The 15,974-nt window shown below is 37.2% G+C and overlaps 1 protein-coding gene across 2 annotated transcripts; it reads left to right on the top strand.

The window, feature by feature from the left end:
• The first annotated feature begins 2,360 nt into the window (after positions 1–2,360).
• Positions 2,361–9,010, top strand: vgll4l (vestigial like 4 like). Of its 2 annotated transcripts, none has more exons than XM_058389765.1 (5): positions 2,361–2,576; positions 3,942–4,065; positions 4,161–4,371; positions 5,372–5,450; positions 6,158–9,010. In XM_058389765.1, exons 1-5 carry the CDS (start codon positions 2,510–2,512, stop codon positions 6,481–6,483), a joined length of 807 nt encoding a protein of 268 aa, XP_058245748.1. In that variant the 5' UTR covers positions 2,361–2,509; the 3' UTR covers positions 6,484–9,010. The 2 variants fall into 2 exon arrangements, with proteins under 2 accessions (XP_058245748.1, XP_058245747.1); XM_058389764.1 differs by having other exon boundaries at positions 2,363–2,576; positions 4,158–4,371.
• Positions 9,011–15,974: the final 6,964 nt, after the last annotated feature.

Below are 15,974 nucleotides of genomic sequence, written 5' to 3'. Positions count from 1 at the left end.
ATTTTCATTTTTACCACACCTCAGATATTTTTGTGACAACTTTTATTTCAACAGTTAAACACCATCCCAAGTAAATATTTTAGCTTAACAAAATAAAATAAATCCACTATTTAGCTCCATTTCCTTTACTTAACTGAAGGGCATAACAGTGAAACAAATAATGAGCCCTTTCTTTAGTTGCTATTAGATGTAACATATGCTAGCTATGTAATTTAATGTACATTTTAATTAACATTTTGCTTTGATTATGGCACACATTTGGTGGCATCATGCCACAACATTTATTTTAATTTAGAGCTTGTATTGATGATGGGTTAAGGTCTGTTCTCTGTGGTGGCCAATTTATTTTAGCAGAAGGATGTCTCATTTGATCAATGATATGCCTTTGATCTGATCAATTATGTAGAATCTGGAGCTAAAGGATCTGTTGCCATATGGCTTTGCCATCCATCATACTGGCATGACTAGTGTGGACAGAAAATTGGTTGAGGATCTTTTTGCTGATCGACATATAGAGCAAAGTAGAGCATTTTTGGACACCTTGCACATTGCTACACATGTTACAGACATGTTTCCCCCGTCCAGTGAAATTGATTCCAATTGCTGATTCCAAATGAATTGTTTGTACAAGTACTAAACTGGATTTACTTTGACTGTTTCTGTTCTGTTGTTCACTGTATGTAATCTCTTTCAAAGTTGCATGCAGGGAACATAATTTATTGTTAACATAGTGGCTTTAATAAAGATAAGTTGGATTAACCAGGATGGAACAGGCCATTTATTTATAATATTTTACATATTTATTTATAATATTTCATTGGACTGCCTTTTGATTTGATTACATATGGCACATATTCACCATGGCATGGGTACATTTGGCACATATTCACCATGGCATTTTTTGAAAAGCTTATGCAATATCACAACATTTATTTCCATCCATAATTTCTCACCAAGATTTTGTTCTGATAAATCTGCATAAAGTCTTCTTCAGCACATCCCAAAGAATCCTAATGGGGTTGAGGTCTGGACTCTGTGGTGGCCAATCCACATGTGAAAATGATGCCTCATTTTCCCTGAACCACTTTTTCACAATTTGAGCCTGGGAAGAAACTTCCATTAATAGAAAAAATTGGTCACTCAGTACATTCCGGTAGTCAGCTGACCTATTTTTTGGGCACATAACATGCTGAACCTAGACTTGACCAACTATAGCAACCCCAAATCATAACACTGTCCCTGCTTGTACGGTAGGCACTAGGCATGGGTGCATCACATCATCAGAGAACATGGTTAATCTGGACTCATCAGACCACATGACCTTTTTTCCTTGCTCCAGAGCCCAGTCCTTATGCTCCATAACAAATTGAAGCCTTTTTTCTGAGTAGCCTCACTGATGAGTTTTTCTCAAGGCTACACAGCTATTTAGTCACAATCCCTTGAGTTCTCTTTGCATTGTGCATGTGGAATTTGGATGTTTTTCAGCATGATCATTCAATTTTTTTCTGATCACATTTCTTCTTCAAAGGTGATGGTTCACTGCAATCCTTCCAGGTTTTAATACTGCGTTGCACAGATCTTAACCCAATTTTAGTAGTTTGATCAATCTTTTCCAAAACCAGGTCTTCCGACATGGTTTTTTAAGATATGAGAAGCTGCATCAGTTAGGGTTACAAAACTTGCTCCCAACTGAAACATATTAATCATTACATTAATTATCCAATTGAAGGCTTTTGCTTATTTGCTTAGTTAAATCTAGGTGGCTGTGTGTGTATGTGTGTGACAGGAGCACACATGTAACCAAATTCATATTCTTTGTCTTTGTCTGTTTACCATAAGGAAAGGCCTAGTGCTTTAAAGTTAGGGCAACTTGCAGGGAGCTACATGTACAGGCAGGTTGGCTGAATGACTACAGTTCAGGCGGACTAAAAATGCAGTCAAGCAAGATTTTAGTTTAGCCCCAAAGGAAGGGTTGTCACCAGCTGCTGACTCTTAAAAAGGAAATAAAGGCAGAACAGGACTTGTTTGTGGATTCCAGCAGGATCCAGGGAAAATAGTGTTGAATTTCTATACTAAGGTAAAGCATTAGTCTTTAGTGCCTCCAACTTTTGGCATATATGATACCTAAAAGATACTTATGCTCATTTAAACAGTATTTTGCATGTTTACATTATTACTAATGAGACACAAGAGGGGTGACAGATTGAAAGTAACTCACAGTTTCTTACTAGACTCCTCCCTTAAGGAACCTGTGGAAGTAGCATCTTGTAAATAGAAGGAGACAAATACCAAGAAGCAGGGAAAAGGGGTTGGGCTTGATACAGCCAATGAAATTACTGAAAGACAACACAGTAGAGGCTACAATCATTATACAGAGTGCAGTAAAGGTCCTCAGAGATCCTAACCCTTTCAGTTCCTTACAGTGTCAGTAGTCACAGAGCTCAAGTGGAGTTCTTTTGCCATCCATTACCAAGTGCCTTGGACATCTATAAACCAAGGATCTGGAGTCATGGCTGTCACAAATTTCCACTACATAACTCGGATGAGCAGCGGTTTTAAAGTTTACATCCTAGAGGGTAATTATTTTCTACCACATGGACTTTTTAATATCTTAACTTCTTTACTTGTTTTTCTGCTAGCAGCTACTGTTTTTGGTAAATGCCTTTTGGCATTGTGAACTGAAATTGCTAACAGAATATGCAGAAATTTTGCTTTAAATTACATGAGTTTGAGTAAACTAACTAAACTAAGTTAAAATATTGATGTGATAACTATAAGAATTGATGAGATAAGAAAGCTAATTATCTTTTATTTTGTATGTAACTTTATCTAAGACTGTTGAGATGAGTGAAAATATATGACAGATGTTTATGCTGTTAATAGGTAGATAGCCAGTGTTAGATTTGTAAGGTCTGTTTTTTTGTCTAAGCATTCAAGGAAAATAATCCTCCCTCAGGCACTAGAAAACCACCGTGTTGGAAGGTGTGGTTTTCACCCACTCCTCTGTCCTCCTATTGATCATGTCAGTCTGTAACACTCCACTACATAGGGAATATATTTGACATGTATTCCTATGAGTGAGGGGACTGGTCTTGTGCTCTTTGTCAAGATTTCCACCCAAAACACTCACTTAGGCATTTACATTGTTTGATATTTAAAATTATAAAGCTCTTTTTCACTTACTTATACAAATCTTGTGGTGCTTTTCCTCATTATTGACCCTATACATTCTAATATCAAATGTGTTTGTCCTCTAAATCATGTAGAAAAATGTTTTGAGGCGTATTGCCTAAAATCTATTTACTGTTTCTCATCTAAACATGTCAGTTTCTTTGCTATCATCAGGCTGAAATAATATAATGTTAAAACATAGGTAGCATCTAATTATTTCAGTTTGGAACAGATGGTTCTGTCATTATCATGATTTTGATTGAACATAGCGGAATGAAGTAGCACTCTGTGGAAGTGCTTTATCTCGCAATTCTCCTATCTTGTGACAACAAGGGAAAATTCTCTAGTGGATAAAATTATTTCAGGTTGTTTTTAAGACTTTTTTTTTTTATGTTGCTAATGATGTATTTTGCATTTATGACACTTACCGTTAGTAGTGAGTCAGATCAGGTTCCAGCGGAATACTCATACATCCAGTCTATCTTGTTTTGCAGCTTAACAGAGTTTACATTATTATGAGGGAATAACAATGTTTTCCCACAATTATGTTATTTTTGGTCATGAAAAATTGAAAAGATTAAAAAATTAAGTTGGTTGTTAATATATCTGCCAGTTGCTTTCATTATTTGTCCCTGGTTATGTAATGATGACTGGGTGATCTGTCTGTTATTCTTTAACATACACACAGGTTTACATCTTTTTTATTTTGTTTTCCATACCTTGATGAAAAAAAAGTGTGTAATATAAGCTGTATTTCTATTATCTCATAGGTCAGCCACACCTGAGAAGTGAGGACCGGTTCCGTCACATAACCAGTGACAGAATCAGAGTGACTGCTGCTCACCCATTCAAACATAAGCACAGTTCAGAACAAGGACGAACACTGGAAGAGAGGTAAAGCACTAAACATCTACTGTTCTTAAAGGAGCTGTCCACAGATTATCCAAAGACTTTCATGGTGGCTAATAATAATGATTTGGTTTCAGAAGAAAGAGGGCCCTCAGCAAGAGCCTGGTCAATGCTGACAGAACGACATCGCGATTCAACGTGCCTGAGAGTCCTACATCCACCTGGAGCCCCACAGCAAGTCCGGCTCACCTTAGCTCTAATGCAGTTATAGATGAGCCGCTTGCCCTTGTCAAGAAAATGCACGCAGAGACAGAAGATAAAAACAATAAAAACGGAGTCCGACACATACAGGTAATTACCTCCAGCAGCACTGAAATAAAAATTATACATATAGTACATAGTGAACTAACTTACTAGCTTTTTATCAACATTAAACATTCCAGTAGACAACCAAGCAGGCCAGATTAGATACAGTTTAATTCTTTTATTATTTTAATCAGATTAAAATTTGCCTACAGTCTGCCAAACACTATAACACAGCCAAATTGGACAGTAGACATTAGACTTTGAACATAAGACAGTTGTACTCTGGATATGACCATTTATAATCAAATCATATCCAAGTAATCAATTAACCATACATTCTGCAAAATAGTTTATAAGGCATTGGAAAACATTACCAAACAAAATGGTAGAAGATAAAATTAAAATATCCTAGAGGTATATTTCAGGAACGTAAAAGCCTTCCTTTTACCTTTCACCCACACTCAACCACAAACCTCATACAAGAATCAAATAACCACTAGATTAATTATGGCAGTACTTTTAGTAAGCAGATAATATGCTAATATTTTTTAAATAATTTTCAGGATCTTTCCAAAAACCATTTAAGCTTACTTATTTCCACTGTCTGAGATTCAGCAGAATGCATGATAGGTATCAAGCAAGACTGCTTATGGGGGCTCAGACAGGCCTTTGCTTGTTCAAGATATGTAATCCAGCCTGATTCAGGATGAAATGTAAGCAATGGGTGGAGGAATGCTGTCAACAAGTTCCAACAGACCACTGTTGTTATTGATCCGTTGGTGGCATTGTGGATGAAGGAACACTGAAAGCTTTAGCTAGCTTTTCTTCTTGAAAGAAAATTCCCTAAATAATCTGCTACAGAAATAGTTTTATTCTGATTAAAACAATAAATAAACTGTGGCTGAAGGAACACTAAAAGCTTTAGCTAGCTTTTCTTCTTGAAAGAAAATGCACAAAACAATCTGCTACAGAAATAAATAGTTTATGGTGTTACCATTATAGTGTTACTATAATTTCTACATTGTATCAACCCATATACTTGCAGGTTCGTCCCTCAGTGATCACATGTGTCTCATCAACAAAGGCAGCCTGTATGCCAGTAGCCTGTTGCAAGCATCCCACTGGTATGTATATAAGAATCTATCTATCTATCTTTAAGGGCTGTTTTCCCAGTACAACATCTCTATTTATGCACAGCCATTTTAGAAAATCAAATACATTCAACATTTTGATCAACACACACCAATACAATTTTAAATCTAGTTCTGAACCATGTGGCCAAAGGCTTTTGGACACCTGACCATCACACCCATATATATGGGCCTTTCCCAACTGTTGCCACAAACTTAAAAGAACACAATTGTATAATATGCCTTTGTTTACTGTAGCATTGCAATTTCTTTTCATTGGAACAAAGGACAAACATGTTCCAGCATGCCAAATCCCCGTCTCACAAAGTGAGGCGCATAGAGTCATGGTTTTCCATGGTTGCTGTGTAAGAACACGAGTGGCCCGCACAGAGACCTGACCTCAACCACACAGAAAATCTTTGGAATAAATTGGAACCTACACATGCCTCAGGGCTTTTCACATGTCAGTGCTTAGTCTTACTAATGCTCTTTAGCTGAAAGGCCAACCAAAATCAACCATAATTGATTTTTGCCCTTACCAACCTAGTGAAAGCCTTCCCAACAGAGTATAGTTACAGGGTACTAAATCTGAAAGGTTCAAAAAGCACATATAAATGTAATGGTCAGGTGCTTAAAAACGTTTGGCCATAGAGTGTATGTGCTATTCTAAATCTCATTTTGTGTTGGTTCCCATTGTACAGTTATAACACAGCACAGTTATGATAACGTTGAGGAACATTTCCAGCGAAGCCTTGGGGTGAACTATCAGAAACATTCCTCTAAGAAAATCTCTATCAGCGTGTCTGTGGATGACCACTTTGCCAAGGCTCTTGGAGAGAAATGGCTAGAACTCAAAGCATCCTCTTCCACTTGCAGTTCATCTTCCACACAGTCAACATCATCTTCATGTCTACCCAGTAATCCCACTTTCAATCACTCAGCTGGTTATGGCCAAAGCCCTAAACGAGCTCGCAAAGATTGTGCCAGCCCAACTACAGCCCCCTCCAGCATGCAGTCAGGGAAATAAAACTGGAGGAATAAAGGTTTTCTAAATGTATAATGGACTGTTGAGGTTTTCACATAGAACCACACTATGCATGATTGCTGCAGATAAATAAAATTCCAAAAACATGCAGTCATATAACAGAATGCTGGAATAGTGGTGCAATATTGAGCATTACTATTAAAGATTTGGGTATCTCTTTATGAAATGTTTTAGAGGATCTGATCACTATGCATTCTAACATAATGTATTGAAATACATGGTGTCATGATGTATTATTGGTTCAGTTATATTCAGTTATTTTTTATTACCTTTTTAGTCTTTAATTGCACTGATAATAAATAATAATATTAAGTTGGATAGTTTACCTCTGTTATGTGTCTGTAGGTCCCATAGTAAAATAATGGTACCATGATGTATGACCCCAGTACTGTTAAATCATCATGTATGACACAAGTGCTGTTACAGTACTGTAGGGGTAGCAGCAGTAGCTAATTGCCCTGTGGACAAGATTAATCTTTTTTTTTTTTTTGAGTAGGCATTTGAGGGGCAGTGTAAGGGTAATTCAAACTGCCCCACAAACAAAATTTTAAAAATTCTCAAAAAAGTATACAGATGCTAATATGTTGTTTTTGGAGTTGATTGAATGAATTAATAAATGTAACGGGTTGAGTTTCTTTTGCATCCTAAATTAGTTTTACTGTTCTTGTGGTTCATAAATGTATTTAAAAGGGAAACTCTTTCAATTTATAATTCTTTCAATTTATGAATTCATTCATCTTTGGTTCAGTATATATTTAATTAATTGTTGAACGCAATGAAAATGGCAATCATATTATTTTTCTGATCCACACATGCCGACACAAACACATATTAAACTAATTGTTAGGCAATTGTCAACTGATTTGATTTGAACAAATATATGGATAAAATAGAAACACCTCAAAATACACTATAAGAAGATATTTTCCATTAGTTTAGGCTTAGCATATCTTGTTAAATGATTTCAATCACTTGAAATCATTTTTATTTAAAAAATTGTCATGTGGCTTAGCAATGGACTTTTTTTTGTTGTGGGTCCTCTTGAAGTGTGGACAAACTAGGGCCAAAGTATTCCTCATGGGGAAGAGTACATACTCTCACTGTACATTTTCATCAGCAAAACGTGGCAACAATGTAAAGCAAAAAAAATAATAATAATAATGCATATTCAATTCAAAAGCTTCAGGTCAAACAAAAAAATTAAAAAAAAAGAAAGAAAAAAGTGTGATCACTGTGACTTTGATTATGGTTGCACAAGGTGGGCTGGATTGTGTATTTTCTAAACGGAGAATGATCTATGATTTGAATAACACTGAATGGTGTGAAAAGGGCATTCAATTTGCAAAAGCTATGGGTGGAAATGCTTTGTTAATAAGAGAGATCAGAGTAAAAAGGCCCAGCATCTCAGCATGCACAAAACATTGAACCTTGAAGTGGATGGGCTATAGCAGCAGCAGACCATATTGGGTCTCCACTCTTTGGACAGCCAACAACAAATCTGATTGGTCTTTTTTCCAGTCTTTAGCTGTCCATTTCCAGTGTGCTCACGATATCCTTAGATTCTTGTTCTTTGGCTGATGTGGTCTTCTGCTGTTTTGTCACCCAACCACCTCAAGTCAAGGTTTGATGTGGTCAGTGATGTGAATTCTTTTGTAATTAATGCAAAGAAGCAAACAGAACTTTGTATAGCTTATTTAGGGTGTTACATCTAATGCATGCTCCAAGTGAATTGAAATGATATGTTTCAGTTCATCATTTCATTCCTGATTTATGGACTGGTAGGTGTTTACAAGGTTTCATCACTTTGAGAGGTCTACCTATCATTATAAAGAGAAGCTCAACAAGCAAAGAGCCCACTGTTCAATAAATGCTGAGATGATTCTTACTAGCTCAAAATGGGACTCAAAAGTACTCTTTAAAATCCTGTTGTCAAACAACAGTAAATCTTCCATCGCATTAAAAGTTACTGCATCTAACACACAAATTATGTGAAGGCTTTAGTAGCTACAATTAGTGCTGTATCAGAGGCTTCAGTGTAGACTTTCACACAGGCTGCACTGCCTGCAGAAAAGAGTTTGTGTTTAATATTCAATATTTTAGTGGAGATTTGATTATTTGATTTTCTAAAATGTTAAATTTGACCAAAATCACTAAAATATACACACTGATAAACATTTAACTGACACATTTTAATGAAACTGTAAGGGAAGACGAGGGCTGCAAATTTCACGGCTGGAAACTTTCCATGGGAATTAAAGGGAATATATGGGAATTAATGGGAATATATGGGAATTTGCAAAATTGCAAGTTAGCCTATAACAGGGAACTTAAATGTAGTTGAAAAAAATATCTTGCAGTATAATCTTGGTTAAAACAACTAGATAAAACAACCCTGTATATTCCTCAATGACATGCACACAGCACTGCAGGGCGACTGAGGCTACACCTCAAATTCAAATTTTTCAAATATATATATATATATATATATATATATATATATATATATATATATACAACAAAGTGGTATATACACACATATACACATAAATGCAGACATGAACATGAAGGGATGTATGTGTATATGGCATATATTGAGGTGATCCAGTGTTTAGAAGTGTCCATGTCCTGGAATAATTGTATAAAGTGACTTGTGCCAGTCCAGTGTCAAAGTATCAGTTTGTGCAAATGTGCGAGGTTGTGCAAAGTGATGAAAAGTGATGAAAAAAAGCAGAGAGAGTCCCCGTATCCGTATCAGGTTCTAGGTGTTTTCTGGTTCAGACTCCGAATGGCCTGTGGGAAGAAGTTCCTCCCCATTCTCTCTGTGTTTGCCTTCATGGAGCAGAAGCGCTTCCCTGAATGCAACAGAGAAAAAAGTCCATTGTTGGGATGGCTGAGGTCCTTCACAATCTTCCTGGCTCTGATCCGGCACTGCTTGCTCTAGATGTCCTGCAGGTCAGGGAGCTCGGTGTGGATGGTACGTTCAGCTGAATGCACCACTCTCTGGAGGGCTCGCCTGTCCTGAATGGTGTTGTTCCCGAAACAGCAAGTAATGCTACGTGTCAGGATGCTCTCAATGGTGCAGGTGTAAAAAGTCTTTAGCACCTAAGAGGGAAGTTTAAAGTCCCTAAAGCGTCTCAGGTGGTATAGACGCTGCCGGGCCTTCTTCACCAGGGTGTTGGTATGACAGGACCAAGTCAAGTCCTGCGTGATGTGAACACCTAGGTACTGGAAGCTGTCCACTCTCTCCACTGGGGTTCCGCTGATCGTGGTCGGTTGGTATGACCGCTCCTGCTTTGTACTGAAGTCCACTATTAACTCCTTAGTCTTGCTGATGTTCAGGAGTAGGTTGTTCACCTGGCACCAGCTCTCCAGGTTTTTAATCTCCTGTAGGTAGGCCGGCTCGTCGTTGTTTGAGATCAGGCCCAACACAACAGTGTCACCAGCAAACTTAATGATGGTGGTGGAGTTGGAAGTGGCCACACAGTCATAAGCGTACAGCGAGTACAGCAGGGGGCTCAGAACACAACCTTGAGGAGCTCCAGTGCTGAGGGTGATGGAGGATGAGGTGTGTTTGCCCATCCGTACGGCTTGTGGTCTGTCCGTCAGGAAGTTGGAAATCCACTGGCACAGGGGTGTGCTGAGACCTAGGACCTCCAACTTAGAGGTGAGCGTGGAAGGAATTATGGTGTTGAACGCTGAACTGTAGTCCACAAACAACATTTTTACATATGTAAAAATATACCTCCACATGTACTGTGCATTCCTCCATAATATACACTGATCATTTCTTGAATCCTGCACACAAAATCATTTAAAAAAATGTCTGTCTCAGTGAGTAGTCATGTAAATTACATAAATATTGTTTCCATTTATATTTAAAACAAAATGTTACTATTGTAAAAACAAATACACTGACTGAGCAAACATTTAGGTGAGATGATAATAATAATGATAATAATAAAAAAAACTGTCTAAAAAAGACCATCACACACACACACACACACACACAAAATCCCTTAAGGGGGGAATTCCTCCCTATTCTCCAGGCTCTGACTATCACAAGAATATCGAAGCCACAGTTCTGATTTTTAACCCAAAGATTACAGTTTTTAATGGGACTTTTTTTGGAAAGGAAAGGGTGGAGAATACTTTCATTTTACAGCAAACAGAAGGAAATATGTTTTTTTTTTTTACATTAAACATTTATGCTTTTTTGTTATTCAGTGAAAGAATTAATTAAAGTTCTACTTTCTACTTTACTTCAAAGGCAAAACTCTCATTTATGCATTAGTTTGCTTGCATGTCAGCTTATGACCAAACTAAATGTTTATATTTATATTTGTATATACAGTTTATATAAATTTTCCCAGATTTCAAAATAATTTAAATAAATTCCCATTAATTCCAGTAAATTCCCGAAAAATTCCTGTAAATTCCCATAAATTCCTGTTAAGTTTCCAACTTGGAATATTTCCAAAATTCCCGTGTTTTCATGGAAATTTTCCGCCCCTTTGCAACCCTAGGGAAGATTTTTACATTTGGTATTAGTTATATGTGTTTGTGCGTGTTGACACCTAACCATCACCTTTATATTCAGTTCAATTCAATTTATTTGTAAAGCGCCTTTTAAAATGGACATTGTCTCAAAGCAGCTTTACAGGAGAGGGGTAAATAAATAAATAAATAAATAAATAAATAAATAAATAAATAAAAAAATAGAAATAAAAATAAATTTATTTTATCCCAAACGAGCAAGGCCTGTGGCGACGGTGGCAAGGAAAAACTCCCTGAGATGATATGAGGAAGAAACCTTGAGAGGAACCAGGCTCAGAAGGGAACCCATCCTCATTTGGGTGACACTAAATAGTAAATAATGTAACTGTAACCAATTAATGTCCTTTCTATAAGAGCAATCAATGGCCCATGAGGAACTATTAGGTCAGTGTAGTTTCTGAGGTCTTTATAGACACTAATTCCTTGCTGTCACAAGCTGACAGATGTAATGGCAGATCTGTGACGGTGTGAAAGTCCCCACGTGGCTCTGTATATTAGATTATTGAAAACCTGTGGGTATTATAATTGTGTGCACCCAGTTCACGAAAACTGAAATGAATGCTGATTTTGCTGCCAAAGGCAGTGGAACGCTGTTGTGAGTAATGCAAGGGGATTTTTATGCATTACATTTTATGGTATTTGGCATTTGGACTATCCAGAGCATTTCAATCACCAGACCATAACCCAATAGAACAAGCATAACTCCCCAAAACAAACAACAACTGACTTAGGCTGCAGCAGAAGAAACCAACAATTTGGTTATGTCAGTGGGATGCAGGCTTGGGTCAGTTATTGCAACCAAGGGACATGCAAGGGACATGCACATAAAGTACTATATACTTTAATTTACTTCAAGACTATTCTGTTCCTATACCTTCTATAGCACAAATAAATTGACTTTGCTGTTCCAATAGTTTCAGAGGAGACTGTATTATCTCATATAAGAAGATGTGCTATGCTTTGTCTTGAACAAAACTGAAAATCAGGCGTTCATGTCATATGGTAGGTCCACTTGCACATTTGTTCCATATACGTGTTGTGTAAATTTGGCCGGGGACATGGTATTCAGTTCAATCTACCATGTTAATTGGTTTATGGCTCAAATTAAATTGCGGCATCATGTTACATAAGACACAAATATATAACGAACAACTGCAAGCCAAGCAATAAAAATTTTAATCATAACATAAAGGTATAATGTTAAAAGGCTGTTATTATAAATAGCATGGAGTATGATTGTCTACACTTCAAAATTTTTGTTTCTATGTTCAGAGTTTCCCTCCTTAAGATTAACTAAGAATGACAATTCCTCTAGCACTTTATTAATGTTATATTATTTCAAGTTTTGTATTCAAAGTTGGTCTCCTCTTTTTTGCCATCAAGCAGGGGAAACAGATTGGTCCACAAAACATAAGTTTTTAAGACACAGGGTAAAGCAGTGTACCATGATATTTTCAAAATGTGGATTCTCTGTAGTTTCCCTAGCCTAAACAATTTATGTGGGCCAGGTCTCCATATGTTTTTTTTCTTAGACTGAATAGAGTAAAAATTGGCACATAGTTAAAATTTAAAACCTGTATTTTCATGAGTAATATGTTTTTTCTTAGTGGCTATTAATTGCTGTTAAGACATAGTGTTATTCTCAATATAGTACTTAGTAATTTTAGGTTTACTACACTGTGGAAACAAATAGTGCATTTAACTCAAATTATACATAATTACAATAAAGGTAGCTAGCTGGTGAAACTAAGCATTGTTGGAAATTTAATGTTTGCAGGTCTAACACATTTTCAGCTTACTTTGTTAGCTGCTAATGGTTCAGGTAGACAACATGTTATGTTACCATTCAGTTGGAGCAACTTTCATGAACTGCTTCCTTCAGATGGTATATGAAAGTAATCAGTTGCTATTTTAGACTGCTGTGCCTTAATGTTATCAACACTGAGTCACAATATATTTATGTATTGTTTATGCATTGTGGGTGTATTGGTTTATATTAAAAAGGAAAATGTATCCATATTGTTGTAGTATTGTATTGTATTGTATTGTAGTAATGAAATTGCTTTATTCAGCTCTTTGTGTTGTGCCTGCTTATTTTAGCGTCCAGGTTTTTTGTTTAAACTTAAGCAGCTTTAATGAACAATTCAATGATGTGAATGTCCTTCTTCTGCAAAGTATAGAAGTCATAAAATATAAAATATAGAAGTAGTACCTATAACGTGTATGTCCAATTTGCAGACATAAAATGGTGTCCTAGGCTGTGCTATAGCACCACCATTAGGTACATAGGGCTCATCTCTCTTGCCTGTATCTGGAGAGAGCAATACAGAATGGAGTAATAAAGGAAGTTTCATATCTGCCAAGCTTATTTTTTTGCAGTTGGTTATCATGAGGGAATTCTTTGGGGTATTTTTTATTTTTTTTTGATCTTCTATTAGGGTGGGGAGATATACTGATCTAGTAGCATTTTAGCTAAGGAGGCTCTGCTTCCATGCTGTTTGGAATAAAACAATTTAGTTTTATGCCCTAGTTTAATCCACCTCATTATCTTTTTAAATGGAGATGCATTAGTGTAGTGAAACAGTGATTAAACTTTCAGTCATCAGAATCAAGTTCTGTGTTGTCAGACTATCATAATCTCTGTGAGACTATTGATAAATCTGTGTATAACTAGGGTTGCAAAGGGACAGAAAATTACCGGAAAATTTCTGGAAAATTTCCACAGAAACTTCATTTTGGGAATTTTGGAAATATTCCAATTTGGAAACTTAACAGGAATTTATGGGAATTTACTGGAATTAATGGAAATTTATTTAAATTATTTAGAAATTTGGGGAAATTTATATAAACTGTATATACAAACATACACTATATTGCCAAAAGTATTCGCTCACCCATCCAAATAATCAGAATCAGGTGTTCCAATCACTTCCATGGCCACAGGTGTATAAAATCAAGCACCTAGGCATGCAGACTGTTTTTACAAACATTTGTGAAAGAATGGGTCGCTCTCAGGAGCTCAGTGAATTCCAGCATGGAACTGTGATAGGATGCCACCTGTGCAACAAATCCAGTCGTGAAATTTCCTCGCTCCTAAATATTCCACAGTCAACTGTCAGCTGTATTATAAGAACGTGGAAGTGTTTGGGAACGACAGCAACTCAGCCACGAAGTGGTAGGCCACGTAAACTGATGGAGCGGGGTCAGCGGATGCTGAGGTGCATAGTGCGAAGAGGTCGCCAACTTTCTGCAGTCAATCGCTACAGACCTCCAAACTTCATGTGGCCTTCAGATTAGCTCAAGAACAGTGCGCAGAGAGCTTCATGGAATGGGTTTCCATGGCCGAGCAGCTGCATCCAAGCCATACATCACCAAGTGCAATGCAAAGTGTCGGATGCAGTGGTGTAAAGCACGCCGCCACTGGACTCTAGAGCAGTGGAGACACGTTCTCTGGAGTGACGAATCGCGCTTCTCCATCTGGCAATCTGATGGACGAGTCTGGGTTTGGCGGTTGCCAGGAGAACGGTACTTGTCTGACTGCATTGTGCCAAGTGTAAAGTTTGGTGGAGGGGGGATTATGGTGTGGGGTTGTTTTTCAGGAGCTGGGCTTGACCCCTTAGTTCCAGTGAAAGGAACTCTGAATGCTTCAGCATACCAAGACATTTTGGACAATTCCATGCTCCCAACTTTGTGGGAACAGTTTGGAGCTGGCCCCTTCCTCTTCCAACATGACTGGACACCAGTGCACAAAGCAAGGTCCATAAGGACATGGATGACAGAGTCTGGTGTGGATGAACTTGACTGGCCTGCACAGAGTCCTGACCTCAACCCGATAGAACACCTTTGGGATGAATTAGAGCAGAGACTGAGAGCCAGGCCTTCTCGTCCAACATCAGTGTGTGACCTCACAAATGCACTTCTGGAAGAATGGTCAAAAATTCCCATAAACACACTCCTAAACCTTGTGGACAGCCTTCCCAGAAGAGTTGAAGCTGTTATAGCTGCAAAGGGTGGACTGACGTCATATTGAACCCTATGGATTAGGAATGGGATGTCACTTAAGTTCATATGCGAGTCAAGGCAGGTGAGCGAATACTTTTGGCAATATAGTGTAAATATAAACAATTAATTTGGTCATAAGCTGACATGCAAGCAAACTAATGCATAAATGAGACTTTTGCCTTTGATTTAATTGTAAGTAGAACTTTAATTAATTCTTTCATTGAACAACAAAAAAGCATAAATGTTGAATGTAAAAAAACCCAAACATATTTCCTTCTGTTTGCTGTAAAACAAAAGCATCCTTCACCCTTTCCCTTCCAAAATATGTCCCATTAAAAACTGTAATCTTTCTGTACAAATGCAAAACTGGCTTCGATATTCTTGTGATAGTCAGAGCATGGAGAATAGGGAGGAATCCCCCTTTAAGTGACTGAGGGGGATTGTGTGTGTGTGTAGGATGGTCTTTTTTTAGACAGTTTTTAAAAAATTATCATCTCACCTTAATGTTTGTTCAGTCAGTGTATGTTTTTACAGTAGTAACATTTTGTTTTAAATATAAATGGAAATAATATTTATGTAAATTACATGACTACTCACTGAGATGGACATTTTTAAAAAGTAATTTTGTGTGCAGGATTCAAGAAATGATCAGTGTATATTGTGGAGGAATGCACAGTACATGTGGAGGTGTGGCCTCAGATGCCCTGGAGTGCTGTGTGCATGTGATTGAGGAATATACAGGGTTGTTTTAACCAAGATTATGCTGCAAGATATTTTTTTCAACTACATTTAAGTTCCCTGTTATAGGCCAACCTGCAATTTTGCAAATTTCTAGTTTATTCCCATATATTCCGGTTAATTCCCATGGAAAGTTTCCAGCCGTGAAAATTCCCGGAATTTTGCAATTTTTATAACTG

Source organism: Hemibagrus wyckioides, linkage group LG05 (genome assembly GCF_019097595.1).
Source record: "Hemibagrus wyckioides isolate EC202008001 linkage group LG05, SWU_Hwy_1.0, whole genome shotgun sequence".
Taxonomy (NCBI): Eukaryota; Metazoa; Chordata; class Actinopteri; order Siluriformes; family Bagridae; genus Hemibagrus; species Hemibagrus wyckioides.
The sequence above is the reverse complement of the archived record's forward strand: the minus strand, read 5'-3'. Positions and strand labels throughout refer to the sequence as shown.